The 12,256-nt window shown below is 38.6% G+C and overlaps 1 protein-coding gene across 1 annotated transcript in view; it reads right to left on the bottom strand.

Moving 5' to 3' along the window:
- AXDND1 (axonemal dynein light chain domain containing 1) overlaps positions 1–12,256 on the bottom strand; it is a 71,350-nt gene extending 59,094 nt beyond the window's left edge. The window contains exons 1-8 of the mRNA XM_043924309.1: positions 12,000–12,256; positions 11,445–11,637; positions 8,785–8,957; positions 7,877–7,980; positions 5,358–5,478; positions 4,633–4,718; positions 2,248–2,304; positions 746–848 (exon numbers count right to left, since the gene is read on the bottom strand). Of these exons, the coding sequence (XP_043780244.1) occupies positions 746–848; positions 2,248–2,304; positions 4,633–4,718; positions 5,358–5,478; positions 7,877–7,980; positions 8,785–8,957; positions 11,445–11,523 (723 nt within the window). The 5' untranslated portion in view covers positions 11,524–11,637; positions 12,000–12,256. The remainder of the gene's footprint in view (positions 1–745; positions 849–2,247; positions 2,305–4,632; positions 4,719–5,357; positions 5,479–7,876; positions 7,981–8,784; positions 8,958–11,444; positions 11,638–11,999) is intronic.

The raw sequence follows: 12,256 nt of genomic DNA, 5'->3' as shown, positions 1-12,256 counted from the left end.
TAAATTTCTTGATTTTGATAACTATATTATAGATATGTAAGAGAATGTCCTTATTCATAGGAAACATACCCCAAAATGTTTGGTGATAAAGATTCATGAAGTTGCCAGCTTACTCTAAAATGGTTCAGGAAAAAACCCATACACATAGAGGATGTATACAGAAAGAGAAAGAATGATAAAGCAAACAGGGCACAATGTAAACAATTAATGAATCTGGGTAAAGATTACATAGGAGTGCCTTATACAGAACTTGTCTATAAATTTCAAATTCTATAAAAATAAAACTTTACAAAAGAGAAACAGCCCCATAAAGAAAAAAAATCTCACTATGTAAGACTAAAAAAACTCTTTCATTAGGTGCAAAATAAAAAACTACAAGTGGTAAGAAAGCGTGGTTTAATTGGCAATGTTTTTTAGCGGTACATAAAATAGCAGTTTTATAATCAATGGTGCCTTATATTCGATTAAATACAATAACAATAATAAAAAATTATACAGTGTTTGCCACATGTCAAGCATTGTCCTAAGCACTTTACATGCATTATGTCTTTAATCTCCACAACAACCTTATGAGGTAAACAGTATTATCTGTAATACACAGATGAGGAAATCAAGGCACAAATCCATTAAATGACCTGCTCAAGGTCACCAGCTAATAAACGGCAGGGTCAGGATTTCAATCCAGGCATTTTACCTCCACAGCACATACTCTTAACCACTAGTTTTCACTGATGTTTGCAGTTACCTTGGTTGGCCCTGTATACTCCTGATTTTCCACACCAGCCCTCTCCAGCATAGTGTCCATCACATCATTCAGTTGAACCACTTCTATTCTCTTATTAGGTTTCCTAAAAGATTAAGATGGCAGATTTTTATAATTAAAGTTACAATAGGTCATGCTCAAAAGGCAAAAGGAACATAATATGTATAAAGAAAATGTACGTACTATGGAACATTAATGGCATTTTAAAGCATTATACCTGTATGTACTAATCTTGTGAGATAGCAATAATACAGTAAAACAAAACAAAAAAACAAAATAAAAACCAAAAAAATACAAATAGTATGATCTTCTTTTTCATAAAAGAAAATAATGTTCTGTTCTCCTCCCTCAAAAAAAATTTTATATACCTATTGTGTAAGACTGTAACACAGAAAAATGTGGAGTGATAAACATCATGCTGTTAATATTGGCTAACAAGGTGTTAATACCAAATACTTCACAATCAAAAAGAAAATGGACAAAGGATAGATAAGGAAAAAAAGCCTATAACAAAATGGAGAAATGCTAATAGTTAAATGTAGAATGTAAAGGTATTTTATATATACTCAGTAATTCCACTTAAAAGACTTGAAACCAGATCTCAAAGAGAGGGACTTCCTGGTGGTCCAGTGAATCCACAGTTCCACTGCACAGGGCACAGGTTTGATTCCCAGTCAAGGAACTCAGATCCTGCCTGCTGCATAGTGTGGACCCCGACCCCCAAAAAAAGGATCTCGGAGAGGGATTAGCACCCCCATGTTCATTGCAGCTCTATTCACAATAGCCAAGATGTGGAAACAACCTAACCATTCATCGATGAATGAATGCATAAAGAAGTATATACACTCACACAGAAATATTATTCAACCTTAAAAAAAAAGAGAGATTTCTGCACTATGCAGCAACATGAATGTACCAAGAGGATATTATGCTAAGTGAAATAAGCCAGTCACAGAAGAACAAGCACTGCTTGATTCCATTTACGTGAGGTACCTAAAATGGTCAAACTCATAGAATCAGAGAGTTTAATAGCGGTCTGCAAGGGCTGTGGGGAGAAGGAAATAAGAAGTTGCTAATCAAGGGCATAATATTTCAATAATGCAAGGTTCTAGAGTTTTGCTGTGCAACACTGTGCCTATAATTAACAACACTGTATTTCACCCTTATGATTTTATTAAGAGGGTAGATCTCATGTTAAATATTCTTCCCACAATAAAATTTAAAGACAATAAAAAAAAAACATTTAAAATGGTAATTTAAAAAAAGTGTTTTCTAGCACTTTAATGTTATTGTAAATATGTAAAGAATCAATATGCAGTTGGACAAAGAAAGCATTGATTAAATGATAGAAATGTAGGCAAACATTGTCTTGGGTTTCTATGGTAATTTTATTATTTTTGTGTAATAAACTACCAGTAAAAAGGAAAAAAATATATATATAGTTATTCTTTCTTAGAAACATTCTCAAAATAAACTGTACTTACATGGATGGGAAGAGCAATAGCCTATTTTCGCTGTCTGTGAGGAGAGTAGTATATTTGCTGCAATAAATAAGACAGGTAAACGCTATTGTAAGAAAACCATTTGGCCTATTTATCACATAATAAAACATGAAAAACTTAAGATCTCACAGAATTGAGAAGCTTGGAGACAATCAGAAAGGTCCATTGTTTTACACACAAGATCATACTTAAATGGACTTAGACATCTACAGACACAGATATAATGATACTTAGATTTAAAACATTTAAGTAAAAGAGCTTTAATCACATTTTCCAATGTATCACAATACAAAAATTTCTTTGATTCATTAAAAAAAAATGACCTATCAAAGGTGGAAGAATGTTCTAAGAACACCAAAGTCAACAAAGTGACTAAACAGGTTAAAAAATTAATAAGAAGCAGAGATGAAACCAAACCCAGTTTTCCTGATGCCCAACATACACATTTGTTGCCTGGAAGTATGTGCTTATACCTAAGTGGGTATCACAATGAGAACCACATGGTAACTCTTCAAATTCATTACTATTTATTTATGTATCCTTTTTCTTCCTCCAGTTGAAAAACATTTACTTTGTTTCTGCCCCCAACTGGAACACAGTTCGTTAATAAGGTCCATTTTCAGAATTTAGATTCATGAAAAATATTCAGGGACTATAAAGGTTCAAAATAGTTTCAAAAGTGAGTGTGTGAGAGGGACTAGAAGCAATGATACCCTGGGAGCAATGAGTACACCTAGCTTCCAGATCTTGGTTTCTGAGAACTCTTCTCCACTAAAAGGAAAACAGTACTTCTTGAAGAAATGACTCATAGCTCATTTCAGAGTTGGAGTTGGGAAATCCAAGATGAACCTGAAAATCTTATTGAGCCTGAGAATAAGAGAACATTCAAAGAATGATGGGCAGAGGCTTAAAGAACACAAGAGCCAGCTCAAAGGAGCTGGCATTAGCAAACCCAGGAAAAACTTGAACATCAATGATAACAAAGAAATATGACTCGCCAAAAAAATGGAGAAATCTATGAGTCTATATTGTAAAACAGCAACTAGTACATACAAGAATGATGGAGCTAAAAAAATTATCAACAGGATCTATAACTAGTGCGTTGTAAGCAAACACACACTGAAGTATTTGGTGGCAAATGGTCATGAGGGCCTCCAACTCACTCTTGAATAGTTTAAGAGTGTGTGTGTGTGTGTGTGTATTAAAGCAAATGAGGCAAAATGTAATTACTCAGTCAGGAGAGAGTACATGGGAGTTCCTTGTCTTATTTTTGTAACATTTTTATAACTTTAAAATTATATAAAAAATTAAAAGTCACCCCCCAAAATGAGTTGCATTTAGTTCCCTTTGGCAAAATACTGTTCTGAAACCCACCATTATAAGGAAATGCCATATAACATATGTACTGGATAAGGTGAAACGGATGACAGCTTCTGAATATTTTACTATAAAAACTAGTCCAAAGTTTTAGTTTTTCAAATTATGAAACATTCAAGTGTTGTTTCAGAAAATAAAACCATTTTCAACCTCATAAAGCGCGAATCAAAGAAAACTGGAAATGACTAGTCTGAAGTCTGGAGTTAAGCCCTAGAGCGTGCATTATGAGGTTTCAACTTATAGGGCTGCTTTCCTTTGTCATTGCTCAAAACCATTTCTAAAGAGGAAGCAAGCATTCAGAACAAAGATCTTATTTTTTTCATTCAAAATTAAACAACAGGAAAAAGACAGAGAACAATTTAATCACGAAAATCTCAAATTTTTAAAAACTGAAATATAACTGATTTACAATATTGTTAACTTTTAGGTGCAGAGCAAAGTGACTCAGTTATATATATATTTTTCAAATTATTTTCCATTATAGGTTATTACAAGATATTGAAGATATTACAGGATATTGAGTATTTTATAATCATACAGTTCCCTGCACCATACAGTAAATTCTTGTTGCTTCAAACTCTTTTAAGTAAGACGTTTTTCATTAGTTTTTGATACCTTCCTTAAATTTTATTAGCATGGTAAGCCAAACGTTTACTCATTTCATTGTAAATATTGACTAGGAAAAGGCTTCCCTGGGGTTCAGTGGTAGAGAATCTGCCCGCCAAATGCAGGAGACACAGGTTTGATCCCTGGGCTGAGAAGATCCCTTGGAGAAGGAAATGGCAACCCACTCCAGTACTCTTGCCTGGGAAATCCCATGGACAGAGGAGCCTGGCAGGCTACAGTTCATGGGGTCACAAAAGAGTAAGATACAACTTAGTGACCAACCGCCCGCCTAGGAACATGAGTGAATTGCTCAGGTTCCTCTGTGTCTGGGAAGTAGGAAGCAGCTCAACTTGTCAGATATTCAGTATATATCCCAGTACTCACTCATCAAAACACTCTAAACCTGAAACTCCTGTATTTGACACAATATGAAATTCTTCAGGAATCAATGTATCTGTTAGTTTCTTTGGCTTAAAAAAAAAAGAACAAGAATAAAAACATTAGATGAGTCATATAAATCCTAATTCCTATCCCAAAAGGACACTATTTATTAAGAGATTTTGATTACAGAAATAACACCACTTAGTACTATGGGTCATGGCAAGGAATAATAAACTTTTAGCAGAAAACAGGTTAAAAAATTAACCATGAATTAAAGAACAATCTTGGTTTCAGTATTAGATAACAAAGAAATCTATTGACTTGAAAATTCAAGAGCTATTTAAAATTTTCCTTAGCAACCTGCCAAAAATAAGAATTCGACAACTTTTTTTTTTCTGCTTTTTCTTAAATTGAAATATAGCTGATTTACGATGTTGTGTTACTTTCAAATACTCTACAACTTTAAACTGTGGGTTTCTTAAAAAAAAAAAATCTAGGCTCCTATACTGTATTTTCAAGATTAAATAGCTGTAGTTTGGAAAACTGCTTAAGATACACTTGATCTTCTCCTAGTAAATTCCCTTTCCTAGAAAAAATTAGAAAGTGCCATGAAAAAATTAGAAAGCCTAAACAATGCAGGCCGTTAGAGTTTGACATGGCTTTATATTCTGAGGATTTTTTTTTTTAAGTAGAGAGAGGGAGAGGAAGTTGTCAAACACTTTATTTACCTTATGAGGTACAATGACTCCATCACGTGACTGCAGCGCGCGGTCCGCTCGTGGGGGACAAACTGCACTCTCCCTCGTCTCTCCTTTAACATATTTCACATCGTACAGAAAAGAAATATCCCTAAGATTAAAAAAATAAAAATTTACAAAATAAGTTTTTTGTTTGGCTATTGGATAAAAGTGGGTAATGCCCACATACATCCTTCTAGTGGGTAAAAAGGGACACAAAACTGGTCTCCTTACCTCATACTTTACTTAGAAGGCTGAGGCATTAGGGTTTTCCCCCACATCCTTCCTTTTCTCCATCTCAAATTTCCTTCTCCTTTCCTTCAGCCTCAGGTTAAGATGTATTCTATTCCCCAGGATTACTTCCTCCACTTCAGCCCTTCATTTCATCTTTGCCCACATTCTTGGGGATCTCATTCCATCAATTATAATTTCTGTGTATTTCCTTTTCTCCTGAAATATTCCCTCCGGCCTATAACTAAGGTCGTTTCCTCTTCTAAAAATCATCCTTTGACTGCATTGTTGTCAAGTTACCTTGATCTACCTCGTACTTTCTGCTCAACATTAGACTTCTTAAAATCTCCCTGCAAATCTGATTTCATTTCCATCTCTCTGCTGAAATCATTCTCCAGAAAGCTGAGGATGACTTTCTACAGTTAAGTCACCAGTTCTCATCTTCCACTGTTCTTCTGGGTATTTTCCAGGGTTGATCACCTCACATTCTAAAAACACTCTCCTCTTTCCTGCCCTCTGTATGACTGGATTCCCTTGGTTCTTTCATCCCACCCACTCCTTCTTGGACATCTCTGTGACCTCCTGCCTACCAAGTGGAAATTTTCCACAACATCCCATCCACATTCCTCTGTGCTTTCCCTACACTTTCTCCCTTGGCTATGCTATCAAATCTCACCTTATCATACTTGCTACTTCTAGATACAACTAAATAATTCTCCCCCTTTCTAACTTTTCATCCTTCTGTAATCACTAGTTCTAACCACCACTCTACTCATCAAAAATCTCAGCATCCATAATTGATTCTGTCCCATCCTTTGTCCTCAATATCTGTCACTAACACATATTAATTTTATAGTCACTCTCCTCTTGTCTCTTGCCAATGCCAAATCAGGGCAACCTTTGCCATGTAAGGTATGTATCCACAGGGTACAGACATTTCAGAGAGGCCACTATCCTGTCTTACCATACTACAGATCTCCACATTTCTAAAAATTCCTACTTAGATGTCATCTGACATTAAAAGTTTAATGTCAGATAATTGCTGCACTCAGAGATAATAATTTTTCAAAGTACTTCAAATATCTCATAACTACTTATTAAATGTTAATAATTAAAGTCATGGTCCACTGGCATAAAATAAAGTACCGATACTTAAGACACGAAAGCCCCAGAACACAGAAGTCCGTAGCCTAAATTTCTGCCACTTTTTCTAGCACTGAGCCATAACTGAGTAAAAACACATTATATTTACACAGCAGTAAGAGCAGTGTTCAGTTTTACAAGTGCTCTTGCATTCATTATCTCATTTGTGCTTTCTATATCTCTGGGAGGTACACAAAATGGAGTGAGTCTATTATTCCGTTTTTACAAATAAGAAATTGAACTCAGAAAGACTAAATAATCTACCCAAGTAGTGTAAACTCACTATTAAATGGTATTTCAGCAAGGAGCATGGCAGGAGTAAGTGGTTTTTGGAGGGAGTAAGTTGATAAATGAACCCATACACAGAAAATTAGGAGATCACAATCTTCACAGGGAAAATGTTGACCCTTTGGATATTTTTAGGAATGATATAAAAACAACAAATATAACTTGCTGATTTGATCACTTCTTTGATGGTGGTGCAGAGGTAGAGAATCTGCCTGCCAATGCAGGAGGCGCAAGAGACCTGGGTGCAATCCCTGGATCTGGAAGATCCCCTGGAGTAGGAAATGGCAACCCACTCCAGTATTCTTGCCTGGAAAATTCCATGGACAGAGGAGCCTGGTGCACTACAGTCCATGGGGTGCAAAGAGTCAGACATGACTGAGCAACTGAACACACACATGTGTAAGTTTAAGGGTTTGCTCTGAGGAAAACCAGGGTTTAAGAACTTATTTTTCAAGTTTTTGCATGTCATGAAACTATGTTACCTAGCTCTTCTCAGAAGTGCAAATAAAAGAGGCCCAAAGACATTCTGCCTGATATTGTCCCTCCTACTAGAGTACAACAAGGAAGAGGAGAATAAGGGGACAAGTACACAAAGAGACACCAAAGCAAATTTAAATGAGTGAAATGTCAGAAGAGCCAGCTTCTATTGCCATCCTACTGATAATAATCATACACAAAAGGTAGACCCATGCCCTCTTCAGATTCTATGCTGGTCCATTAAAGATACTTCAAGCTTTAAAACTATGATTCTGTGATTTTTTTCCAGTTCTGCTCCTTCCAAGGAAATCATACAAAATGAGATAATGACTCCGTTCATCTGCATCTACCCCACTACCTTCCTTCTTTACCTTCCAGCTCCCGTTAGGGAAACTGGATGGTCAATCAGGTATTTGAACTTATTTCTTCGGATAGGGTTATGCCAGACGTGGTCAACAGGGCGAGGAAGAGTACCCTGGGAGAAAAAAAACAACCATGAATATACAGCAGAGGGCGCTCTAGTCAAATGAAATCTATTCTTAATCATTTTTGAGTACATTAAAGGCATTTGGACACTGTTCAGAAAAAGTATAATTCTTATTCGATAACAAGAAGAAAGACTGAAACTAGAACAACTTAATAGTGAAATAAAAATATCAAGACTCTGGGCTTCCCTGGTGGTACAGCGGTTAAGAACCTGCCTCGCAATGCAAGGCACAAGGACCTCCCAGGCTGGCGAGGATCCCACAAGCCTCGGAGCAACCAAGTCCAGGCTCCACAACTACTGAGTCCAGCGCTCGAGAGTCCAGGAACCACAACTAACGAGCCCACATCAGCAACCAGTGAAGCCTGGGCACCCTCGAGCAAGCACTCGGCCATAACCAAGGGGCCACAGCAATGAGAAGCCTGCGTGCTGCAAGTAGAGAGCAGGCCCCGCTCTCTGCAACTAGAGAAAGCCCACCTACAGCACCCAAGACCGAGTCAGCAAAATAAATAAATAACTTTTTTTAAAAAAAAGAAAAACATCAAGACTAAGAGTAGTAATGATCATTTAGGTAAATCACATAGAAACAGGTTAATGGATATATACTCAAGTATTTCCTTGAAAGTATTCATGCAACATATTTTAGCTTTCAATCTAGGAAATTAATTTTAAAGTATCCTTAAGACAATCTGGAATATAAAAGATATTAAATAAATACTTAATGAACTGTATGTCAAGATAAATGTTCCCAACTACTTTATACACACACATACACACACACACATACATACACACCTTTGGAGTTTTAATTTTCTTAGGAGGCAGTAAGTTTTCAGGACAAGGACCAGCATTGGCCGCATTGGTCAGAGAAAGCAGAACTTCCTCAGGGATGAACTCATTTTGAAGGGAAGTAGGAAGGGGTTTTGACCGATCCACCAAAATTTTTTTCTCCTTTAGTTCAGGAAGTCCTAAGAAAATAATGGGAAAGAAAAGCTTACTGTAGTTTTTTTTTTTTTTAGTTAGTTAGAGATTCCCAGGCTGTCTCATCAATCCTATATATATGTTGCTGACAGAGAGAACCATTGCTTCTGGTTGCCAAGAATAGCAACAATATTTAAAACACTGAATCATCTAGTCAAGAAAAAAACAAACAAACTCATACTGTCTGCCCTACTCATGTTACCGAAATCACAAATCCATGTGCCCTATGCACAGTGAGGCCTATCAATATATATATATATATTTTTTTGGCCTATCAATATTAAACGTTAATGTTTGGAACAGAGAAATACTACAGATTCACATGAGGAGTGGGGTGGCTCATCCCCTAAGAACCTCAAAGTTACGGAAAGCTTTCAGTAAGTCCCTTTAAAAGCAAAAGATGAGGGATGGGCGTGGTTAGTTGTTGCAGACTTCTCAGTGTCAGATTCTTTGTTCCTGAGGTCTGGTCGTGGTCAGGTAATGATGTTCCTGTAAATCTCTACCAGATGAATGGTATTCTGTGTCCTGACAAGAAAGGGCAAGGTTCCAAGACACAACTTTCACCCTCCAAGGTCCCAGTGCCGGCTAAGAGGAGACAGAGCTCAGTTGGCAGCTCCCTCAGGCCCAGGTCCCACAGCCTGCCCAGCTGTCATGCCAGAGGGAGCCGGGCATCCAACCCAACCGGCCCTCCGTCTCCTCAGATCGCCCAAATTGGGGAGACCAGGTCTCACAGATTGCGACCCAGGCAGACAGCCATTGCTCTTAGGTCGCAGAGACAGGGATGAGAGAGAATTTCACTGCTGCCTCAAGGCCTGGACCAAGGCTAGTGGAGGGCCTTAGTGAGGGCTCTGGAGCCCCACAGGATGTAGTCCCCAGGCTGTTCCCCGGGCCCTCCAGCTCACCCGCTGGCCCAAAACTGGGTAAGCTGGAGGGCCTCCAGGAGAAGACCTGTATCTGTCTCTTACCTCACTCTCCACCTGATGACCACCACACCACTGCTCCTTGACTGAATCACTCCCCCAATGATGCCTCATTGACAGTTGTCAGTGGGCCACTGCGGTGCTGACCAATGACTGAGGACAGCTGACAATCCTTCATTAACAGCCGGTTGCTTGCAAGCAGGGTGCTCTAAGGCACCAAGCAATGGCTGAGCAAGGCCTGCTGCCTAGTAACAGGGTGCGGAGTCACGAGGCACAGTAATGGCTGGCTGCTAAGGGCGGTGCTCATTCAGCTCTATTACACTCACATCAGACACAAGTTCAAAAACTCATGTACAACGAGAAACCTCCATTACTCCAAATTCAAAACTGAAAACAACTCACTTAATTTGATCAGTTAACCAGGATAGCATGAAGATGATGGGAATGTCTATTTCCCCTTTGATGTGAAAATCACAAAAGAAATCTCTTCTCTTCAAAACTGTCAAATTACTTAGTAATTTTTTCTATCTAAGTTCAAAGGTGAAAATTCAATTGGAACATTTACAGAGTGGAAGGGATTCGAGTTGGATTTAACAGTAGAATTGCGATTGTTAGAAGTGGAAAGAGTAGAATCAGTTCAGTGCAGTCGCCCAGTCGTGTCCAACTCTTTGCAAGCCCATGAACTGCAGCACGCCAGGCTTCTCTGTCCATCACCAACTCCCAGAGCTTGCTCAAAAACAAACAGAGTAGAATAATCTGAGCAAATTAGTAACACTCAGTACAAAGAATGTTCTGCACAGTTCAATGAAGGCAGATGAGTTATAAAGAGAAGGTGAACACTTAATATATGAAAAGTCTCCTATGTAGTCAAGGAGGGCTGGACTGTCATTCTTCTTAAAGAACTCTTCACTAATCTATGCTTCTCACATAGCATGGTTTATTTTAATTTTTGTAAGGATGTATCATGCTTTGATGACCATCAAAACACCTGAAGTTCACATTACCAAATCTCTATCTCTTTAGAGTTTAGGATGGAGTCAGAATATCAGAAGAAAAAAAAAAAAGGTAAGTGGATTTTAGCAGAGTCTCTCCTAAAAACAAGATGTAGGTGAGCTGGAGGAGCCTTTAACATAAGGAGGGGAGAAATGAGTCTGGCAGATTCTTATTCTAGAACAGATCTGCACATCTATATATGAACAAAAATCTTATATAAGTACCTTCATTCAAAGTAATTACTAAAACCTGATACAAACTAGTTCCTTAACAAAAACCCCCCAAAAAACCCCCAAAAGTACTGTTTCAAATCACCACTGGTACTTAAAATAGGTTGAATTTAGAACAATATAAAACTCATCAGCATTTGAAAAAAAAAAAAACAATCCTTATGTGGAGTAGGGCTGCAAAATATTATAAAAGGCAAGGCTTTTGATTTTATTTAAACAAGTATATTGGTAAAACAAAACTAAAGTATCTGAAATCTCACATTAAGGAAAAAAGTGAATGGTTGTGATTTCTGATTATGGTCATGATTACTTATGCCTTGAAGAACTTTACCTGTCTCTTCCTTGGATGCAGAGATTTTCAAGTTTTTGCCCTCAGGTGTTGACGTGGAGGGTGTTTTCGGGAGTGACATTATAAGCAATGCCTAGCACTCTCTGTAATCAGTTGAAATACCCCTCCGGAAAGCTAATCTACAAACATATCAGCGGCATACAGTACTGGGATTTGGCAGGGCTGCAACACAGACCTGCAGGGAAAAAAGAGAGACACAGAAGGGAAGGGAGAGAGGGATACCCGTTTAGTGTTCACGTTAAATTTGGAGTTTACAATTCATCTACCTTGCGTCTTCTTTGGGGAGACTTCTGGGGTCTCCCAAGATATCTGATGCAACTAAAACACCTGGGCCCAGACCGGAAAGGACACGCTGGACCCACCCCTCCGACCACCGGCACCACCTAAGGGCGCCCCTGGCTCGAGGCGAGTCGGCTGGATCCCGGCTTCCCCACAGGCCGCCCTCGCGCTCACAGCTTCACCGACTCGAGGTCGGGCAGAACTCAACCTCGTTTCTGCTGTCAGAAGTGATAGGAAACGGACACTTGCAACCCGTACCCGTAAATTGTCTTTCCCGCCAGACATCTTGTCGCCACGCCTTTCTCCGGACGCCTTCGTGTCGTCATGGAAACCCAGGACCCCGCGCCTTGGCAACCCTTAATGGCGGCTGCCTTCGGCGGTGCCGGCGGACGACGGAGACGGCTAAGAAACAGTCTCTCGGGGATCGGATGTGTTTTAAATCATAACATACTTTCAGTTGAATGAAGAATAAAAACGTTTAGTCGAACCGTTCTCACAGAGTCAGAAAGTGTCTG

The sequence above is a fragment of the Cervus elaphus genome, chromosome 14 (genome assembly GCF_910594005.1).
Source record: "Cervus elaphus chromosome 14, mCerEla1.1, whole genome shotgun sequence".
Lineage (NCBI taxonomy): Eukaryota > Metazoa > Chordata > Mammalia > Artiodactyla > Cervidae > Cervus > Cervus elaphus.
Note: the sequence above shows the minus strand (reverse complement) of the source record. Positions and strands in the feature narration are given on the sequence as shown.